The sequence below is a fragment of the Hyaena hyaena genome, unplaced genomic scaffold (genome assembly GCF_003009895.1).
Source record: "Hyaena hyaena isolate Hyena2069 unplaced genomic scaffold, ASM300989v1 scaffold_1283, whole genome shotgun sequence".
In the NCBI taxonomy this organism is placed as follows: Eukaryota; Metazoa; Chordata; class Mammalia; order Carnivora; family Hyaenidae; genus Hyaena; species Hyaena hyaena.
In genome coordinates, this window is record NW_024081919.1 from 208234 (window position 1) to 230414 (window position 22181).

The 22181-nt window shown below is 41.7% G+C and overlaps 1 protein-coding gene across 4 annotated transcripts in view; it reads right to left on the reverse strand.

Annotated features, from left to right (window-relative positions):
• Positions 1-22181, reverse strand: part of VPS13D (vacuolar protein sorting 13 homolog D) — a 257963-nt gene that overhangs the window by 108502 nt on the left and 127280 nt on the right. For 3 of the 4 annotated variants that reach the window (XM_039223152.1, XM_039223151.1, XM_039223154.1), the window contains 6 exons: positions 14719-14842; positions 13525-13760; positions 9911-10019; positions 3811-3974; positions 2399-2507; positions 127-306 (listed from right to left, as the gene is read on the reverse strand). In XM_039223152.1, the coding sequence (XP_039079083.1) occupies positions 127-306; positions 2399-2507; positions 3811-3974; positions 9911-10019; positions 13525-13760; positions 14719-14842 (922 nt within the window). Of the gene's footprint in view, positions 1-126; positions 307-2398; positions 2508-3810; positions 3975-8777; positions 8899-9910; positions 10020-13524; positions 13761-14718; positions 14843-22181 lie in introns of those variants that run through there. The other variant, XM_039223153.1, reaches the window with a different exon arrangement.

A 22181-nucleotide genomic window follows, 5' to 3' on the forward strand; every position in this document is an offset into this window, starting at 1 on the left:
TGAAGATATCATATCCTCTTAACCAGAAAGATGTTTCAATAAATATTTGTTGAATGACTAGCCAATGTGTGTGTGTGGGGATAAGCACAGTTGAGATTCATGTCAATTCTCAGGAGAAAGCATCACCTGGAGGGCTCTAGTTGGTCCATCTGGGATGACTCTGATGGATAACATTCCAGAACCAGGCCTCATTTTTTGGTTGATAAATTGCTGTTCAGGTGGAACTGGCCCCAAAAGATCCATGGAAGTATCAGGACCAAGGACAACTTCAGCTCCATCAAATAAACCAGAAAGCCCTCCTTTGGCCTAGAAGAATAAAGATGTGTAAGAAAAGGAGAGGCACTGACTCTGACGATTTAACATGCCATTTGAAACAGGTTATCAAATTTAAATTCTCTTTTGAAGGGTCATGGTCCATTCTTAACAAAAACACTTACTATCTTTTCAGCTTTACAGAAGATGAAAACTAGGAGGATTCCCTGGGCGAGACAGATAGTTATGATATATGAATTAAGAGAATTCTGAACAAGAATAGGGTATGTTGGTTTAGCAGTAACTTCTTTTCATTAAAATAAGCTTTAAAAAGCTACCAAAGTCCTGTTTCCCTGTTTCTCATTTGGGGTTTGCTTAAAATCCTAAAACATTCTGAAAATAAAGCAATTGTCACTGTCATTCAACTCTCCAGTAAGAAGCAAATTCTGGAGTTGAAAACCTCCCCAAACAGGCCTGTGGTTGGACAGTCAGCTCAAATATTCAAAAGATGGCACCTGTTCTAAAACGATACCGGGAATGGTGAAAGTCACCTGAGAGCAGGCTATTCAGACCTTTGGAGAAAAGTATCTTCTGCTATCTGCCCCACACTAAACGTAAGTCTATGCCAATGAGACAGATACAGGGCTAAGAGAAGGCAACGGCCAGAGCGTCTTAATTCCTTTTATTAATTTTTAAACACTGAGTAATCAAGAGGAAACTTCAAGCTGGGTTTAAAGAACAGATTTCAACATGGAGACAGCTCTTTATGACTGTTTTAAGTTCAGAAGGAAAGTGGGTAAACAACCTTATCAGGGCAGTGTCAGGAGATGGTTAATGCCTTCGATTACTCTATTTAGAATAATACGATTGAACCAAGCTTATTTCCCTAAACAAAGCATACTCTGTTCTGCTGAATACCATTATCATAGGGTCATACAACCAGAAAAATGATGAAATGGATTCAAGAAACAACAAAACATCAGAAAAGGATTTTTTGGTATGGGAGGTTGGGGGGGTGGGGGTGGTGCTCTGAGAGAGTCCAAATTACATGGGCTCTAGGAACAAACTGGAAGTAAAGTCAGGGTCAGACACAGGGGCCGGCAATTATAACACGCCCTCTCGTGCCTCCAGAAGCCTGAATTGTATTGCTAATTGAAAATCACAAATCCATTCCAGATGTGTGCTTCATAGAAGCAAGCAGCTTGTCTTTGATGAAAAAAGCTCAGGGCAATAGAGATAAAGAAAATAAATCTCCCCAAACAGCAGGCAGAGGCTCCTTGGAGTTTTGCTCAGGGCCCTGGAGAACAATCTCCCCATTATGGAGGGACAGCCAGGTTCCCACCAGGGACAAGCACACCCAGACATCTCTAGTCACGACCTGACGTTCTAGTGTTTACTTTTGGGTAAAGCCCTGGGCTGAGGCAGAATGCCTCCACGTCACTTTGGCTATCTGCTCAGGCCTCTGAGACAAAACTTCCTACCAACTCATCTCAGATCCATGGTCTCATTTCTCGCCTGAAGCCAGAAGGGCAGAAAATCCAAACTCCTGGTAATTTCCCAAACGCATTTTGGCTTATGAAGTACCCGGCGGCTTATCATGGGGTAGACCTGGTTGAGGACAGAGGAAACTGACCAGCGATCTTCATTCTGACTTTTGCTACAACTGAACGCTTATTTGGGCCCCATTAAGAATGCAGACATTAACAGAATCTAGAGAATGTAGAGCCCATGACAATGACTCACCATCTACTAGAACACTTCACAAAAGACTGTTGTAGTTGGTACAATGACTTCACAGGCCTAAAACTAATGCACCTAACTGAGCAGTAGGCTTTTTGCTGGCATTTTTCTTTCTTTCAAAACTTATACATAACTTCTATCACCAAAGAAAAACAATCAGGTAAGCCAAGGGAAAAATCCCATTACTTACAGGCAACTGCTCCCAATACGTTTCTCACACGTCACCTTAAAGAATATTTCCCCTACAAGTGCACACAGATGCATGACAAAAGTTTCTTGACTTTCCCTTGCTCTGGAATTACTCGTCCATGTTCAACGACATATCGTGTATATCCTAATTGAGACTTTATTTCAGATAAGGCTAGAACACTGCTTGCCGCAAATACAGGCGTCAAACACCACTGACCTGGACAACCAGCCCATGCAGCCCACAGGTCAGTTTTCCTTCTCGGAAACTCCATGTCTGTGTTGTGCTTCGCCTGCGATCAGGCTTTCTTAGCATCAGTGGCTCATATCTGGAACACAGGAGAGTGCAATGAATCCTCTGAGTCAGATACGTTCGGCCTGAAGACAGTACTGGGATCGTGGTTTTGCTCTTCTTTCTTCTAACATACTCCACCTTTAAAACCTAATGGGCCGGTGGCGCCAGGGTGGGCTCGGTCAGTTGAGTGCCCAAGGTCATTGTCTCATGGTTCGTGGGTTTGAGCCCAGCGTTGGGCTCTGTGCTGACAGCCCAGAGCCTGAAGCCTGCTTCTGATTCTTTGTCTCCCTCTCTCTGCCCCTCCCCTGCTCATATTCTGTCCCTCTCTCTCTCTCAAAAATAAACATTAAATAAATAAACCACACACACACACACACACACACACACACACACACACACCCCCCTTAAAGGGCAGGTAGCCAGAATCCCGTTGCAGCTAAGCATCTCTTAATGAGGGAAGAGGAATACGCCAAAACGGAAAGCAATGAACAGGAGGACACAAAGGAGTACCAGTACTTCTAAGGATTCACACCAGAGGTAACGATCAGCTTCCTGCATTCCCACAGGGACAGGCAGTTTGAGAAGGGCAGTCTGCTGAAAAGATCTTAAAATATTTTCAAGAGGTTTTTTCCCTGCTTAATTCCCAATTACTTTTATTTTATTTGGGTTTTTACGTAAGTCATATAAAGTCATTTTGGAAGTGAACAAGGCTATTAACTGGAAACAGATACACTGCTTGCATAAAGACACTAAGGCATAGGCAAATCAAATAACTTATCTGTCCCTAATAACCGAAATAACCGATTTGAACCCCAAAGAGGTCATCATAAAAACATATTTGACTATTCTCTCAACAGTTTATTTTTGCTTTTGAAATATTTAACAAAATTCTTAGAAAGATTAAAAAAAAATTGTTCAGGGTGCCTGGGGTGGCTCAGTAAGCTGTACATCTGACTCTTGGCTTCGGCTCAAGTCATGATCCCAGGGCGGTGGGATCAAGCCCTGTGTTGGGCTCTGTGAACGTGGAGCCTGCTTAAGATGCTCTCTCTCCCCCTCTTTTTCTCTCCCTCTGTCCCTCGCCCCACTTGTGCTCTTGAACTCTCCCTCTCTCTCTCAAATAAAAAATAAATAAATAATATTTAAAAATAATAAAAAATAAAAAAAAAAATAAAGGCCCAAAACTTGTATTTGGGAATACGGCAGGTGTTTCACTGAAGACAAATACAAATATAAAGATGCACATTCTTACTTCATGTATAGTCTCCCTTTTTGGTATGTTTTTCCACTAACACTGAGTTTGGATGGAATGAACTCGCATTGAGAGTTTAGAAAAGTACCTGTTGTCAGTTACTGCGGCAAGGCCAGCGATGTCTAAGATGGCAGAACCCTCGGGGGAGCGGGCCGCGGAGGGCTTACTGGGGTTGTGGGGCACGGAAGACCCCTCGTGGGCCAGCATGCCTGTGCCGGTCATCCTCCACAGCTGAGAGCGCTTCCCAGGCTCCTGGGGGCAGAGACACAGGACACAGAAAGCCGTTACAGGCAGCCAGGCTTCAGATAAGGGCGTCAAGAGCTACACACAAAGGGCTAAGTTCTCAAATCAAAACCATACTGAGAGACATTTTCCACGTTATATACACGTTTAATTCTAGCTTTCATTGTTGTCAATCTGAGTTGCACCTAGGATGAAATATACTGAACTTGTCAACCAAACAACCCCAAATTAGAAATAAGGTAAATTTTAAAAATGTATTCTTGGGGCGCTTGGGTGGCTCAGTCAGTTAAGTGTCTGACTTTGGCTCAGGTCATGACCTCACGGTTCATGGGTTCGAGCCCTGCATCAGGCTCTGTGCTGAAAGTTCAGAGCCTGGAGCCTGCTTCGGACTCTGTGTCTCCCTTTCTCTCTGCCACTCCCCCCTCTCATGCTGTCTATCTCTCAAAAAACAATACAAAATTTTAAAAAATGTATTCTTTTCATATACTTGGTATTTTCTGAGCAAACTAGCGAGTTGAGGTTCAGTCTAATCCCCGTTAGCTGCACCGCTAGGATACCTGCTGGCCCAGATGGTGACCCTCGGGTGCCCTGACCTTAGAGAGGGATCCAACTCTATAAAGTATATATGATATTCTTTGTATGTGATCATTGGTAATCCTCATAACTGGCAGACAACCAGAATTTACCAGATGTCGTCTCCCTTCCTGTGTTTATAATGGAAGCACACTATATTGATGGATTCTAATTTACAGATTATTTGTATTCAATTATAAAGTTGATTGAATCCAAAGGTTATACTAAGGTGATTGCTGTTAATTCTAAATATAGTTTCTTCTTAGGAATATTTTATGAAAAGCACTTGACTTCCAGGTCAACCCACAGAGGTCTATAAAATTATGAATATTATATTCATGAAGTAAATATTAATAATAATACTTATTGAGAATTTACTACGTGCCAACTGGTGATCCATGGGATTTAGTCATTCAATCCTCATTTAATCGTCAAAACAATCCAAGGACGTATATCCTATTATTCTCCTTCCTCACAGGTGAGGAATGGCTCAGTGAGATGAAGAAACTTGCCTATGGTAACATAACCTGGAGGTGCTGGAGTGAAGATTTCACCTCCACAGCCTGATTTCAAGGCCAACATGCCTCACCATTCACTCACATGGCCTTTCTAACACCACCTGGATGGTTCTGGTTCAGTAACGCCTGACCATTAGAAGACTTGCTGGGTGAACACATACTCTAGCTGGACCTAACAGGGTGACATCCACTCTCACCAGCTGGGAGCTCCTTCAGAGCGACAAACACTTGTGGGCACCACAAACTAGGCACTGGGTGCCATGCTACCTGTGTTGGAAAAGACAACTTCCGCGTTACATTTTTTAAAAATGTTTATTTATTTTTGAGAGACAGAGACAGAGACAGAGGCAGAGGCAGAGACAGAGAGAGAGCACAAGCAGGGAAGAGGCAGTGAGAGAAGGAGACAGAGGATCTGAAGTGGGCTCTATGCTGACAGCCTGATGTGGGGCTTGAACGCACGAACGGTGAGATCATGACCTGAGTCAGAGTCAGACGTTTGACTGACTGAGCCTCCTAGGCACCTCCGTATCACATTCTACAGAGTAAAAACTAACCAAGTGATATGAATGCTGGAGTCAAACACCAGGATTTGAAGCCGTGCTGCACCATTTACCAGCTGAGTGACCTTGGGCAGGTTACTCAATCCCTCAGAGCCTCTGTTTCCTGATTCGTCTAAGGGGGAAATGAGCTATCTTCAGGGTTCTTGTGATAATGGTAGCAAACAGAAGGCACTCAGCACATGCCTGGCACAGCGTATGACCTCAATAAATGTTTGCCGTGTCACTTTGACCACAGTTCTTTACACGGCACTTTATGTACCTCATCATAGTTGATCCTTCTCCCAAACCTGTTAGATCGGGAAGAAAATGAAGCTCAGGGAGGAATGTGAAATACCAGATATCATGTATCTTTCAGTGGCAAAACCACAACCCGCACCCGGAAAGAGAGGGCGCCTTCTGTCTGCGCCCCCACACCCCACGTCTATAGATGTGGAACATAGCTGTGTGTTCCCCTCTGCAGGCCCCCCACGCTCGCATCTCTGTTCACGGGGAGACAGCACATCTACAGCGCCAAAACCACATGGAAAAGCATCTCGGTGGCCCTTGCAGGTGTTCCAGATCAGGAACCCAAGCACAGGCGCTGGATGAAATCAAGTTTTTATCCATGGACTCCTCTACCATCTGCCTTTATATACAGACTCTTCATACTTGGAAACTACCAGCATTTCCATGTAAAAATCTGAGCTGTACCCTCTCCATCCAGTTCCCTCCCCCTTTCCCTCACAAGTGAGCCCTAAAACCTTTGGATGGCACTGAGGAAGACAGAAGTCCACGGGGACTATGGGTGTTGGGGTGGGGGGTGGACGGCCCAGAGTGCGGTGCCAAAGCCCAACGTGGGTGATGATCTGCACACGGGGCGGGGGAGGGAGGCTTCGTGTGGACGGTCAGAGACGAAGGGAGGGGAGAAGAGCATTCCTGTGCAGGGTGGGGGTGAAATGGGTGCTGTCCAGGATATGGAGATGGGCGCCTGACCCGGGAAGCAGGCTGTGTTTATACAGGGATGGGGCGCAATATGAATCTGTGACGTGGGACCAGAATTGAAAATATCAGTGTGAACTGCTGGTTTTTAATATACAGAAATATGCAAAATATATACATATATAAAATATGTGTGTGCACATGCATGTGTACCATGTCTGTATGTGTACGGCGTGCGTGTGCACATATGTAGGTATACGTAGTCTACGCACACCTGAGAGCCCTAGCTCTGTGTCCTGGGAGTGTCTGGAAATGACACAACAGTGACAAGTGTGCCCAGTGTCCACAGCTTAGCTTTCTAACTTCAATTCCTGATAAAAAGGGATCAGAAGTGGCACACCCAGAAAAGCAACAGGGAAAGTACGGATGAGTATAATTTGCTATGTTAGAAAGTAAGGAAGTTCAAGGACTGAGGGGCATACGTCAAAAGGGCACAGAAGGTTAAAGAGCTCCCACTGGCCAAATATGGGAATTGAGCGTTAAATGTTTCCTGACAGTCACAGGTAACCCGCTGAGTAAAGGAGGAATCCACACCAACGATATACACAGTGCTATGGATGACATTGCCACCCTACCCCAAATTCTTCTGCTGGAGACCTGGTTCAGAAGCTTTGATGGTATTTGGACATGGAACCTTTGGGTGGTGACTAGGTTCAGACAAGGGCACATGAGGGGCTCTCCTGATGCAATATTAGTGCCACTACAAGAATGGACACCAATGAGTTTGCTTTCTCACCCCCACCCCTAGCGGGGTGCCATGTCAGGACTCCGTGAGAAGGTACGAGTCTACAGGCCAGGATGTAGCCCTCAGCAGGGAACCAAAGGGCCAGCACCCGATTCTGCACCTCTCAGCCTCCAGAACTGTGAGAAATAAATTCCCGTTATTTAAGTCATCCAGTCTACAGTATTTCGTTATAAAAGTCCAGGCTAATATATACACATAAGACAAAGAAAATATGACGATGATCAGGATATCTACACAGTCTCAAGGTACCTGTCCATCAGGTATTTACTAAATACGAGGGCCAAAGAGAAACTTCACCTCACAGTACAGGAGGCTGGCAGCCACCACCTTCCTCTCGCGCTAAAGCTAACACCAGCAGTAACAGGACAAGTCAAAATCACAGCAGCACTTCTACAGAATTTCTGCCAACTTTTCTCTTAAGTTTGAGACTCTTTCAAAATAAAAAGTAGAAAGAAGAAAACAACAACCCCCCTCCCAGACAAACAAACAAAAAAAAACCAACCAAAACCCTAAGATATCAGACTTTCTACTCTTCGTTTCTCATTGCAGAGCGGAAGTCCAGTTCCGAATGCTAATCCTTAGAAGTGTGCCTAGTTTGGGATGTCAGCGTAACTTATTTATATCTACTCTCCCCATCAAAGGAAATTAACAACAGTAAAAATGTTACATAAACTGTAACATCTTCCTCAAAATGTTTTTACTACTTCATAAAAAAATTTGCTTTTTGTCTGCTTAACAGTCCCCTAGCCCTTGGAGATTACACAGCTATTTGTTATTCCTGTAAAAAAAATTTTTCATGTTTGTTTATTTTTCAGAGAGAGAAAGAGACAGAGTGCGAGCAGGGGAGGCGCAGAGAGAGAGGCAGACACAGACTCCGAAGCAGGCTCCAGGCTCTGAGCTGTCAGCACAGAGCCCGATGCGGGGCTTGAACTCCTAAACGGAGAGATCATGACCTGAGCCAAAGTCGGACACTTAACCGACTGAGCTGCCCAGGGGCCCCTTATTCCTGTTTTGATGATCACACCTGGTAATCCAATCCCAGCTGGCAAACCACCTTACTACTGAGTTCATTTCCATTCATGCTAACATCCTCCTCGACTTGAACATTCTTTGAAAGCCATCTGACAACGTTTCCAAGGGCTCTGCCACTTTTTTCAATTCATTGAATTGTCGGCCTCGCTGCTTTTTATTTTTAATTACTTTTCCAAATTTTCTTCTTTAAAACTCCCCATAAAAGCCTCCAGAACTGTTTACTTTCAATTACTATGCCTCATGATCTCTTTAGTTGTCATCATTCCCAAATCTTATTTCCAAAATGCATCTCACACGTACGCGCGGCCTCCTATAAGTGTGGGGGAACACAGTAAGCAAATCTGGATTACGTGACTTTGAACTGGTGGAACAGAAGAATACATACAGAAGTACTGATAGGGTGATGGATGGGTGAGCCTTGGAACCACCAGGCTAAGTGTAAGAGGCCGCTCATGAAACACCAATCATAATGGAGTCCAGACAGGGAAGGACGCAGAGACGGAAAGTAGATTAGTGACTGCTTGGGGCTAGAGAATAAGGAAAAAAATGGCGTCAGAGCTAAAGATACAGGGTCTCTCCTAGAGAGGTGATGAGATGTTCCGAAGCTGAGTGTGATGATGCTTGCACGTATCTGTGGTGTAAACCACTGAACTGTACACTTTAAGTGGGGGGCCCGTTATGTGAATTGTATCTCAGTAAAGCTGTTAAAACTATAAAGGTGAATTAAAAACACATGTATTAAAGTTTCATTTGATGTACCAAATTTGAAATGATTTGAGTCTGCCCCTTTCCCCAGTTACGAAATTGCTAAGAGCTGTATAAGCTCACATCCAAATGAAGCAATACCCCTGACACACATGCCACCACTTCTGGCGACAAAACGGGTCCTTGGTTAGCATCATGGCAACTGACTGGTAAGGAGATGGTCTCTACCAGGGTTATTTTTGGATTGTGTGATTTGCATTAAGTAAAATCTTCTGGAACCCAGCCTTGAGGTAAACATGTTTCAAATTGTCATCATTGGTAATCTCTCTCCTCTTAAAGTCACTTCTACACCTCTGAGTTCTCAGACGCCTTTTGTATTGAGGTTTGAACTACTTATCGCCAGCCCGTCTGCCGTCTGGGCTGCTTCCGGCCAGATTTGCCTGCCTTCCTCTCTATACGTAGGTCCATTAGCAGAAACATTTCCCTAAACTGACCCTTGAAAAGAATGTCTGTCAGCATAAAAAGGGGAAAAGTTGTCAGTTGGATCATTTTTCCGTTCAGTTTAGGGAAAAGTAGACTAAGGGAGCCATTTCAATGGAAAAACAGAGTAATGAGAACAGCAAATCACAACTCGGGACAAAAATAAATTTAAAAAATACATTCTCCAAAAAAGGGCACCGAAGAGGAGAAGGGCTTGGAGTTCTTGGAGCGAGGACCGCAGGACGGGAGGAAGAGCGCCAGCGTCCCACCCCGAGCAAGCATGGCCGCGCCGGCCGGAGTCGGTCCACGGCTAGTAGTCTCCCCTTCTAAACTCCAAACGCTAAGTGCTCTTACCTTCTTCTTTAAAATGACTCTTTGTGTCTTTGGTGAGACATCCAAGACCAGCTCTGCACAGGTGGTGGCCTTACTGGAGGCCACAGGCCTTCCTGTCCCCTCCTGTAAACTGGAATTAAAACAGTCATACATACACACGTGTATATACGTGTACTCGCACACATATGCTCAGAAGCAAATGCTTAAAACCTCATCTATAAAGGGGAGACATTTTTTTTAATCACAGAAGAAAGTTGAACCCGAGCTGCAGAAAGACCAAGGTTGTGTTGTTTTCCTGTACAGTTCAAAGATTCATTTGCTAGAAGACATACTAACATTTCCCCTCTCCTGATGCTTCTAGTGCCTTACAATTCAGACATCAAAGAATGACTATATAGCTTTAGCGCCCCCTCCCCCCAAATTAAACCAGACATTCCAAGAATTAGCTCTACTTTTTGCCAGACAGAAGATCAGCATCACTGCATCCCTAAGGCTTGGCAATGAATCAGAAGCCCCTCTAGGATGAAAAGAACATAAAGGGTTCATATTCACCTTCTTCCAACTGATCGTGTAGTGTTTCTCTGTGGCTTAAGAATCCTAAGCTTTATGGAATGTTGCAGCCTAATTCCACTTTGAGGTATTTTTTAAAAAATGTTTTTTAATGTTTATTTTTGAGAGAGAGACAGAGACAATACATGAGCAGGAGAGAAGCAGAGAGAGAGAGGGAGACACAGGATTCAAAACAAGCTCTAGGCTCCAAGCTATCAGCACAGAGCATGATGCAGGGCTCGAACTCATGAGCTATGAGATCACAACTTGAACCAAAGTTGGCCACTTAACTGACTGAGTCACCCAGGCGCCCCCCGACTTTGGGGTATTTTTATAAGATTTTATTTAGATTATTCTCCTGTTTCCACCAATCATCATCAAAAAAGGGACCAATGAATTAGGAGTTAAAAACTAGTTTCCATGACCAAAAAAAGCACAAGTGACAAAAATATATAAATTAGATTTCAACAAAATTAAAAAACTTCTGCCCTTCAAAGGACACCATCAAGAAAGTAAAAAGACAATCCAAAGAACAGGAGAGAAGATATGTGCAAATCCAATATCTGATATAGACTTCGTATCCATGTTATATAAAAGGAACTCTTAAAATTCAACATTAAAAAGGCAGAAAAAGAACCCCAAATTTAAAAATAAGTAAAGGGGGGCTCTTGGGTGGCTCAGTTGGTTAAGTGTCCAACTTTGGCTCAGGTCATGGTCTCACGGTTTGTGGGTTCGAGCCCCACGTCAGGCTCTGTGCTGACAGCCAGCTCAGAGCCTGGGGCCTGTTTCAGATTCTGTATCTCCCTCTCTCTGACCCTCCCCTGCTCGCTCTCGCTCGTTCTCGCTCGCTCTCTCTCTCAGAAAAAATGAGTAAAGGATTTGAATAGACATTTCTCCAAAGATACACAAATGGCCCATTAGCAGAGGAAAAGATCCTCAACATGGTTAATTATTAAGGAAATACGAATCAAAACCACAATGAGAAGTCGTCACACACCCAGCAGGATGGCTACAATAAAAAAACATATAAAATAACAAGTGCTTCTGGCAGCGTGGAGAAACCAGGGCCCTTGTACGTTGCTGGTGGGATCGTAAAATGATTCTGCTGCCGTGGAAAACAGTATAGCAGTTCCTCAAAAAGTTACAACATGGAAATACCACAGAACCCAGCAATTCCACTCTTAGATATACAAAGGACTCAGAAACAGGTACTTAAACAAATACATGCATAGGCACGTTGACAGCAGCACAGAGGCCAATAACAGTTGGAGACAACACAGATGTCAACAGCTGAAGGGACATCAGAGTGTGGTATGCCCATACAACGGAATATCACTCGGCCCAGCAAGAAGGAAATCCGTGCTGCAATGTGGATCAACCTTGAAAACTTTATGCTAAGTGAAAGAAGCCAGACACAATGGATCACATATTTATGAATCAACTTACATGAAATATCTGGAATAGGTCGATCCTTAGGGAAAGAAAGCAGATTAGAGGTTGCCAGGGGTTGGGGGGTGGAGGGAGGGAGGGAACAGGGAGTAATTGCTTAATGGGTTTGGTGTTTCTTCCTGAAGGGATGAAAATGTTCTGGAACTAGATGGAGGCGGGGGCTGCACAACATCACGAATGCACTAAATGTCACTAGACGGTTGGTTCTTGAATGGTTAATTTTATGTTATGTGAGTTTCACCTCAATTTAAAATAAAAACCAACAAAAAGAATACTCGTCTTTTCCCCAGCGTTTGTTCTCTCCAAAAATGCAAATAAATAATGTCTTCTATACTCCAAAACATGGTTCAATCTCTCCGCACACTGAGATTCTGAGAACCTCCCTTTTTATCTGCTCCATATCTGTCCAAGCCATTAAACTCATAATCACCCATAAGGATTCTTCAGTTAAAGAGCGTAATAACTACTGGAATTGAATTTAAGAACAGAGAGAGAAAAACACGATTAGCAACCGGATTAAGAACTGGCTTGTCAGGCACTACAACCTTAAGCACTTCATGCTGTCAAGTGCCATAATCTTTAAAACAAAACAGACTGACTTAATTATAACAAGATAAACATCCCAGCACCGTTACTTCCAAAGAGAACTGCCATAAACAAGGAAAAGAATGGCTGTTCTAAGCAAAGATGCCCATCAATTCATCACTAGTGAAATCTGGACTCTGGGTAGATGAGAGGTACCACCAGACCCAGAGATTATTCTGTGAGCCTCAGGCAGATAAAAAATATTATTCATGAGCAAAATTATTCAGAACATTTTGGAAAGGAATCTGCCTTTAAACGTCCTATCCGTCGGGTGATTTATATTTGTAAACGCTAAAGGTTTAGCTATTTTCCCTGTTTTTTCCACAGGTAAATCTTAAAACTGGCCCCATCACCAGCACAGAAATGATTGTATTTACATGTTGGGGGAAGGACTACTTTTTGAAAGCCCAGTGTTTTGAATCTCTATGTACCAATTTAACAGCGGAATTAGAATAAATTTGCCATTTACCTGAGCTTTCTACATACAACTAACCAGATGACAGTGAAGATTATAATTCTAAGGCAACTGGAATTACTGTCAACTTGAGCTACTTTGGTCGGCTACAGGTGATTACTAAGATACACTTTTGAGTGTTTGCTTAACCAGTATTCTCAATGGGAGAGGGGAATCAAAATGACTTGAGTAATTCTATAAGAGAAAGATTATTCAGTTTCAAATGAGGAAAAGGCATAAAACTTAAAGGCAGCAGCAAGAAAATGTAAAAATACATTAAAAATAACACCTTAAAAAAGAAGAACCAAAAATACTATGAGAATAGTATCTAATGGGAGGAATGTTAAATACTGGAATGGATTACTGGGGAGGTCTTGAAAAAAGAAACAGTCTTGCCTCTTTGGATAAATTTAATCTAGCCAGAAGACAAGGGTTTAGCTTAAGACCTCTCAAGATAGACCCTGAGCCTAGGATTTGGTAAAGAATGGAAGGAATCTCTCTTCGTCCTTTGAACCTCTTGAGAATTGCTTAAAATTTCAAACCAGGTAATAATTAGAGCCTTCTGCTTTACGAGAACAGTAATTGAACCCAGAATTACCCGGAGAATGTGTACGTAGCAGCGATGTAAATGAAGTTTTCATAATAAAGCTGTCGGTTGTCCTGGAAATCATTCATGTTGCAGCTGAGCTCCGAGGAGCCTGCCCCTTTAACAGTCAGCGTAATGAAAGGAGGCAGCGTGGGTTCATCCCAGGCATAATCCAACGAAGACATGGGCTTCACTTCGGTTCGGAGCCGGGGTTCGGCTACCCCATGCTGAGTAAAGACAACTGGAACCTACGGTGAGGGCAGAGAGGATAAAGAGGACTTTCTTTCAGAGTGGTGTTACTGGAAAGGCAGTCAGTGCTTTCTAGGTTTAAGTTCCAGACCCTCCCCAAATAAATCCTACATTGGGCATAACCACAATCATGAGGACAATCCTCTTCTCTCTTCAAATGCCTTTCTCTTTAAAAAAAAATTATTTATTTTGAGAGAAAGGTGGAGGGGCAGGGCTAGAGAAAGAGAAGGAGAGCATGAATCCCAAGCAGGCTCTGCACTGTCAGCACAGAGCACAAAGCGGGGCTTGAACCCATGAACCGTGAGATCATTACCTGAGCCAAAATTAAGAGTCGATGCTTGACCTACTGAGCCACCCCGGTGCCCTTTCAAATGCCCTTCTAGTCATCTTCCAAACTGCAATGAGCCCAACAATTCCATCTCTTCTACCCTCACCCCCCATGATATACTCTGAATACAGAAAGGAATAAAAATTCTGGAATTCGACTATGGGAAGTCACATATTATGTTGTTATTCAAAAGCATTATTTAAAATGGTATCTTCTGATTTCCATCTTGACTTTACTTGGAAGATTTATAAAAATGCTCACTGTAACTAAGCAATAGTAGAACTGCCCATTCCCATTATCACTGGACCGTCTGATTCGATTCCCCTCTGTCCATAAGGAATGTCTACAGAGGGCACATGTCCACCAAACAATACGCTCAAAATGTCTGAGGGTGGGAGGGGGGGGTCACTGAGAAGTCACTTCTGGACAAGACCGCCCAGCAATCAAAATAACCAGCAGAAACCAACTCTACAAGTAAGGGCGTCTAGGGTTGTCCAGCTGCAGAGATCCCCACAAAGTTTCTTTTAAGTCCATGTTTAAAATGTATTTCATCATTATCTTAAAGGCAGTATAAAATCCACCTTCCCACACGTCAAACAGCCAAACTGGCTCACAACCCCACTTGATACCTTAGAAAAGTTGTCAATTCGGAAAGGAGGGGGTAACTGGTCTGTGTCACTAAACGAGATCCTATAGGTAGCTCCTCGGAGAGTGATTTCCACGCGCAGGAAGAAGCATTTTCCCAGAGTATCTCTGCAGAAAAAGCAAAGAAAAAGGGTGCACACCATGGAAAAAACAAGTTATAGTTCACTTTCATATACTTCTCACAATCCTGATAGTGCCTGGACTTCAACTAACACCAAGGTATGCTCTTATATCACCTTAAAAAAGTAGAAACTGACAGTGTAATCAGAGAATAAAAAAGAATTCATTTGAGCAACCTCTGAATAGCACTTTGTCACTCTACAGTAAGATCTACATATTTTACTTGGTGGGTTTGTTTTGGGTAATAGTGCCAGCATGGCAAATGAGTAAATATTGGTTGAACTACATAAAATTGTCAATATTAGATTGCTTTGACATAAAAAAAGAGCAATTTCACATAGTTCAAACTAATATGCTGATGTTACTGATAACCAAGGTTTTCACTACAGGATGAGGGAAGGTGAGGAAGAATTCATCAGTAGTCACCAGCAAATAAATATGATTTTTTATATATATGTATGTGTACATGCATATGTGTATTTAAATATAGAGAGATCACTTGAGAGAACAAAGAAGCACTTTCTTACAAAAGAATATCAGTTAATAAACATAGAAGAAATGACAGAATTAGAAGAATCACCATTTTGCAACCACCAATGTAATCACTGATTCAGGTAAAAACCATCAGACCACTGAGTGAAAGGTTTTTGGGGAGATACACACAGTCTCAAATTATTCCCCCAATGGTTTACTATTGTTTACAAAGAAGTAAAGGTAACTTTACAATAGAGACACCTGGTGGACGCCATCCTAATCATATGATGATTGAATTTAGCAACATCAGTAAAGAGAGCAACGGATGCCCACAAGCTTCCTGTTGACGCAACAAGAAACAAACACCGCAACATAGATAGTAGTCTTACCAAAAATGTTTCACCTAAATCTATGTATAGGAAACTATCAGAAAAATCCAGAAAACACACAGGGTAACAGAATGGATAAGAAAACAAGATCCATCTATATGCTGTTTACAAGAGACCCATTGTAGACCTAAAGACACCTTCAGATGGAAAGTAAGGGGATGGAAACCCATCTATCATACTAGTGGAAGCCAAAAGAAAATCAGAGTAGCCATTCTTATATCAGACAATCTAGATTTTAAAATAAAGACTACAACAAGAGATAAAGAAGGGCATTATATCATAATTAAGGGCTCTATCCATCAAGAAGAGCAAACAATTGTAAATATTTATGCCCCCAATGTGAGAGCACCCAAATATATAAATCAATCACAAACCAAGAAACTCATTGGTAATAATACCATAAAAGCAGGGGACTTCAACACCCCACTTAGAGCAATGGACAGATCTTCTAAACAGAAAATCAACAAGGAAACAATGGCCTTGAATGACACATTGGACCAGATGGATTAACAGATATATTCAGAACATTTCGTCCTAAAGCAGCGGAATACACATTCTTCTCGAGTACATATGGAACATTCTCCAGGATAGATCACATACTGGGACACAAATAAGTTAAAAAAGATCGAGATCATACCATGCATATTTTCAGACCACAACGCTGTAAAACTCAAAATCAACCACAAGAAAAAATTTGGAAAGACAATGAAAACTTGGAGACTAAAGAACATCCCTGTGAAGAATGAATGAGTTAACCAAGAAGCTAAAGAGGAAATTAAAAAGTACATGAAAGCCAATAAAAATGGTAACACAACAGCCTAAAACCTCTGGGATGAAGCAAAGGCGATCATAAGAGGGAAGTATACAGCAATCCAGGCCTTCCTAAAGAAGGAAGAAAGGTCTCAGATACACAACCTAACCTTACACCTTAAAGAGCTGGAAAAAGAACATCAAATAAAACCCAAAAACAGCAGAAGATGGGAAATAAAAAAGATTAAAGTGGAAATCAATGCTATTGAAATTTTAAAAACAGCAGAACAGATCAATGAAACCAAGAGCTGGTTCCTTGAAAGAATTAACAAAATTGATAAACCCCAAGCCAGTTTGATCAAAAAGAATAAGGAAAGGACCCAAATAAATAAAATCAAGAATGAAAGAGGAGAGAGGACAACCAACACTGCAAAAATACAAACAATACGAAGAGAATAATCTAAGCAATTATATGCCAATAAATTGAGCAATCTAGAAGAAATGGACAAATTCCTAGAAACATATAAACCACCAAAACTGAAACAAGAATAAATAGAGAATTCGTGCATACCCATCACCAGTAAAGAAATTGAATTAGTAATCAAAAATTTCCCAACAATCAAGAGTCCAGGGCTGGATGGCTTTCCAGGGGAATTCTACCAAACATCTAAGAAAGAGTTAACTCCTGTTCTTTTGAACAGGAGATGGAAGGAAACCTATAAACTCATTTTATGAGGCGAGCATTACCTTGATTCCAAAACCAGACAAAGACCTCACTAAAAAGGAGAACTATGAACCAATTTCCGTAATGAACATGGATGCAAAAATTCTCAACAAGATACTAGCCAACCGGATCCAACAATGCATTAAAACAATCAAGTGGGATTTATACCAGGGATGCAGGGCTGGTTGAACATCCACAAATCAACCAATGTGATACATCATATTAATAAAAGAAAGGACAAGAATCAGATGATCCTCAATACATGCAGAGAAAGTATTTGACAAAATACAGCATCCTTTCTTGATAAAAACCCTCAAGAAAGTAGGGATAGAAGAATCATACCTCAAGATTAAAAACTATATACAACATACCCTCTGCTAATATCATCCTCAATGGGGAAAAACCGAGAGCTTTCCCCCTAAGGTCAGGAACACAACAGGGATGTCCACTCTCACCACTGTTGTTCAACACAGTATTGGAAGCCCTAGCCTCAGCAATCAGACAACACAAAGGGATAAAAGTCATCCAAATCGGCAAGGAGGAAGTCAAACTTTTACTCTTTGCAGATGACATGATACTCTATATGGAAAACCCAAAAGATTCCACGAAAATGCTGCTAGAACTGATTCATGAATTCATCAAAGTTGCAGGATATAAAATCCATGCACAGAAATCGGTTGCATTTCTATAAACTAATAGTGAAGCAGCAGAAAGGGAAATCAAGAAATTGATCCTATTCACAATTGCCAACAAAACCCCAAAATACCTAGGGACCAAAGAGGTGAAAAACCTATACACTTAAAACTATAGAAAGCTTATGAAAGAAATTAAAGAAGACACAAAAAAAATTGGAAAACATTCCATGCTCATGGATTGGAAGAACAAATATTATTATTATTATTATTATTATTTTTTACAAATAGTTTATTGTCAAATTAGTTTCCACATAACAGTGCTCATCCCCACAAGTGCCCTCCTCCATGCCCCCCCCCCACATCCATCAGTCCTCAGTTTTTGTCAGCATTCAAGAGTCTCTCATGGTTTGCCTCTCTCCCTTTCCCCCACCATTTCCCCCCTTCTTCTCCCCCTTGTTCCTCAGTCAAGTTCCTCCTAATCCTCCTATACGTGCAAACATATGATATTTGTCCTTCTCTGCCTGATTTATTTCACTCAGCATAACACCCTCAAGGTCCATCCATGTTGCTACACATGGCCAGATTTCATTGTTTCTCATTGCCATGTAGTATTCCATGGTATAGATAAACCACATCTTCTTGATCCATTCATCTGTGGATGGACACTTAGGCTCTTTCCATGTTTTAGCTATTGTGGAGAGTGCTGCTATGAACATTGGGGTACATGTGCTCCTATGGATCAGCATTTCTGTGTCCCTTGGGTAAATTCCTAGCAGTGCTATTGCTGGGTCATAGGGAAGTTCTATTGTTAGTTTCCTGAGGAACCTCCACACTGGAAGAACAAATATTATTAAAATGTCAATACTACAAAGCAATCTATACCTTCAATGCAATCCCTATCAAAACGATACCAGCATTCTTCAGAGCTAGAACAATCCTAAAATTTGTATGGAACCAGAAAAGACCCCAAGTAGCCAAAGCAATCCTGAAAATGGAAACCAGAGCTGGCGGTATCACAATCCCAGACTTCAAGACGGATTACAAAGCTGTAATCATCAAGACACTGTGGTACTGGCACAAAAACAGATACTAGATCAATGGAACATAATAGAGAACCCAGAAATGGACCCACAAATGTATGGCCAACTAATCTTTGACAAAGCAGGAAAGAATATCCAATGGAATAAAGACACTCTCTTCAGCAAGTGGTGTTGGGAAGATTGGACAGCGACTTACAGAAAAATGAACCTGGACCACTTTCTTACACCAGACACAAAAATAAACTCAAAATGGATGAAAGACCTAAATGTAAGACAGGAAGCCATCAAAATCCTGGATGAGACAGCAGGTCAACCTCTTTGACCTCAGCTGCAGCAACTTCTTATTCAACATGCCTCCAATAGAAGCAAAAATGAACTATTGGGACCTCATCAAGATAAAAAGTTTCTGCACGGTGAAGAAAGCAATCAGCAAAACTAAAAGGCAACCAGTGGAATGGGAGAAGGTATTTGCAAGTGACATATCAGATAAAGGGTTAGTACCCAAAACCTATAGAGAACTTATCAAACTCACCACCCAAAAAACAAATAATACAGTAAAGAAACGGGCAAAAGACATGAATAGACACTTTTCCAAAGAAGACATCCAGATGGCTAACAGGCACATGAAAAAATGCTCGACATCACTCATCATCAGGGAAATACAAATCAAAACCACAATGAGATACCACCTCCCACCCAACGACAGATGCTGGCAAGGGTGCACTGCTGGTGGGAATGCAAACTGGTGCAGCCCCTCTGGAAAACAGTATGGAGGTTCTTCAAAAAATTTAAAATAAAACTACCCTATGACCCAGCAATTGCACTACTAGGTATTTATCCAAAGGACACAGGTTTGCTGTTTCAAAGGGGCAGATGCACCCCAATGTTTATAGCAGCACTATCAACAATAGCCAAAGTATGGAAAGAACCCAAATGTCCATTGAGAGATGAATGGATAAAGAAGATATGGTATATATATATATAAAGAATAGAGTATTACTTGGCAATCAAAAAGAATGAAATCTTGCCATCTGCAACAACTAGATATGGAACTAGAAGGTATTATGCTAAGCGAAATTAGTCAGAGAAAGACAAATCTCATATGACTTCACTCATGTGGAATTTAAGATACAAAACAGATGAACATGACGGAAGGGAAGCAAAAATAATATAAAAACATTGATGGGACAAAACATAAGAGACTCTTAAATACAGAGAACAAACTGAGGGTAGCTGGCGGGGTTGTGAGGGGAGGGACGGGCTAAATGGGCGAGGAGCATTAAAGAAGACACTTGTTGGGATGAGCACTGGGTGTTATATGTAGGGGATGAATCACTGCTTTCTACTTCTGAAATCATTACTGTGCTACTTGAATGTAAATTAAAAAATAAGTAAATATATATTATAAAAAAAAGAAAAATATAAAAAAATATATATAAAAATATAAGAAAAAAGAAAACAAAAATTCAGGAAGGAGAACATTCTATAAGAAACTGGCTTGGAATCTTTAAAAACTTCAATATCAATAAAGACCAAAAAGGGAAAAGTAGGACTACTCTCGATTAAAGTGGATGAGATCTGACTGCTAAATAAAATGCATGACTCCTGACTAGGTCCTAGATAAGGGCAAAGGGAGTTATGCTATGAAGTGTATTTTATTTTATTTATTTTTTTTAAGGTTGTTTTTTTTTTTTTTTAATTTCTAGGAGAGAGAGACAGCGTGAGCAGGGGAGGGTCAGAGAGAGAGGGAGTCACAGACTGAAACAGGCTCCAGGCTCTGAGCTGGCAGTCAGCACAGAGTCTGACGTGGGGCCTGAACCCACGAACCGCGAGACCATGACCTAAGCGAAAGTCGGACGCTTAACCGACTAAGCCACCCAGGCGCCCCAATGAAGGGTATTTTAAAAGGCTATTTTTCAGGGCTGCCTGGCTAGCTCTGTCAGTAGAACATGTAACTCTTGATTTTAGGGTCATGAGTTTGAACATGTTGGGTGTAGAGATTACTTAAAAAAAATACTAAATTTCTTCAATGGGTAATGTTAGTATATATATTTAGAAAAATGTCCTTGTCTTTTTTTTTTATGTTTATCTATTTTTGAGAGAAACAGAGCATGACCAGGGGAGGGACAGAGAGAGAGGGAGACCCAGAATCCAAATCAGGCTCCAGGTTCTGAGCTGCCAGCACAGAGCCCGACGCAGGGCTCGAACTCATGAACCGTGAGATCCTGACCCGAGCTGAAGTGGGACACTTAACCAACTGAGCCACTCAGGCACCCCAAAATATCCTTGTCTTTAGGTACATAACCGAAGTTTTTATGCCTAAACTAACAGGGTCACTTCAATTCACGTTTAAATGGTTCAGAGAAAATGTATGTATGCGTGCATGCATGGGGACAAAGCAGGACACAGCAAAATGCTGATGTGTGGTTAATCCAAGTGAAAGCTACAAGTTTTCTTTGTACTACTTCTAAGTTTTCTGTAGGTTTAAACTGTTTCAAAATGAAAACGTAGGGAAAGGAAAAGAAACAGAGAGAGGGTCTATGCTCAGTAGCCTGGGGCTGTGCACTAGAACGATTCCACAGGGTTAACGAAGGTATACACGCCACCTCTGTTCCCCACGTCCACACCTTTTCTTTCCTTCTTTCCTTCCTTCCTTCCTTTCTTAGTCACGAGCAACTTTTACTCAATTCTAAATTGGCTTCTTCTTCTCACACAACACACCTAGGTGACGTCCACCCAAACAGTATATAAACCACTGGTGGTTTTAGCTGCAGAGCCAACTCCTCCCTTCCCTTCCCCTCCCCTCTATTAAATCTTGTGGAGACACAGGATACTGGCAGACAAGAGTTCTGGGAGAAGCAGGGGTGAGCGACTGGACCCATGCCCTCAGCCCCTTAAGTCACCTCCTTAAGTGCCCCCCAACAACTCCTAGGAACACAGCCTGAAAAGGCCTTTACCAGACACAGTGAAATCTAATTAGGGCCAGAGCAAAAGGAAACTAAGAAGAGCACAGCACTGACCACAAAGAAAAAAAAGAAAAAAACTCTCAGATAAGGCATGTTTTAAAAAGTCAATTTAGATATTATTTTGCATCATCTATTCTTAAATCAGACACTTCCCTATTTCCTTACAATAATGTTCTTAATGAAGAACTAACCATAGAGTATAACAGCTTCCATTATGCTTTTAAATGCAACAAAATAGCAATGATTTCAGGGTCTTTAGCTTCAAAAGCATTTGATGAAAGAAATTAAACAGAATGGGGCACCTGAGGGGCTCAGTCAGTTAAGCATCTGACTCCTGATTCCGGCTCAG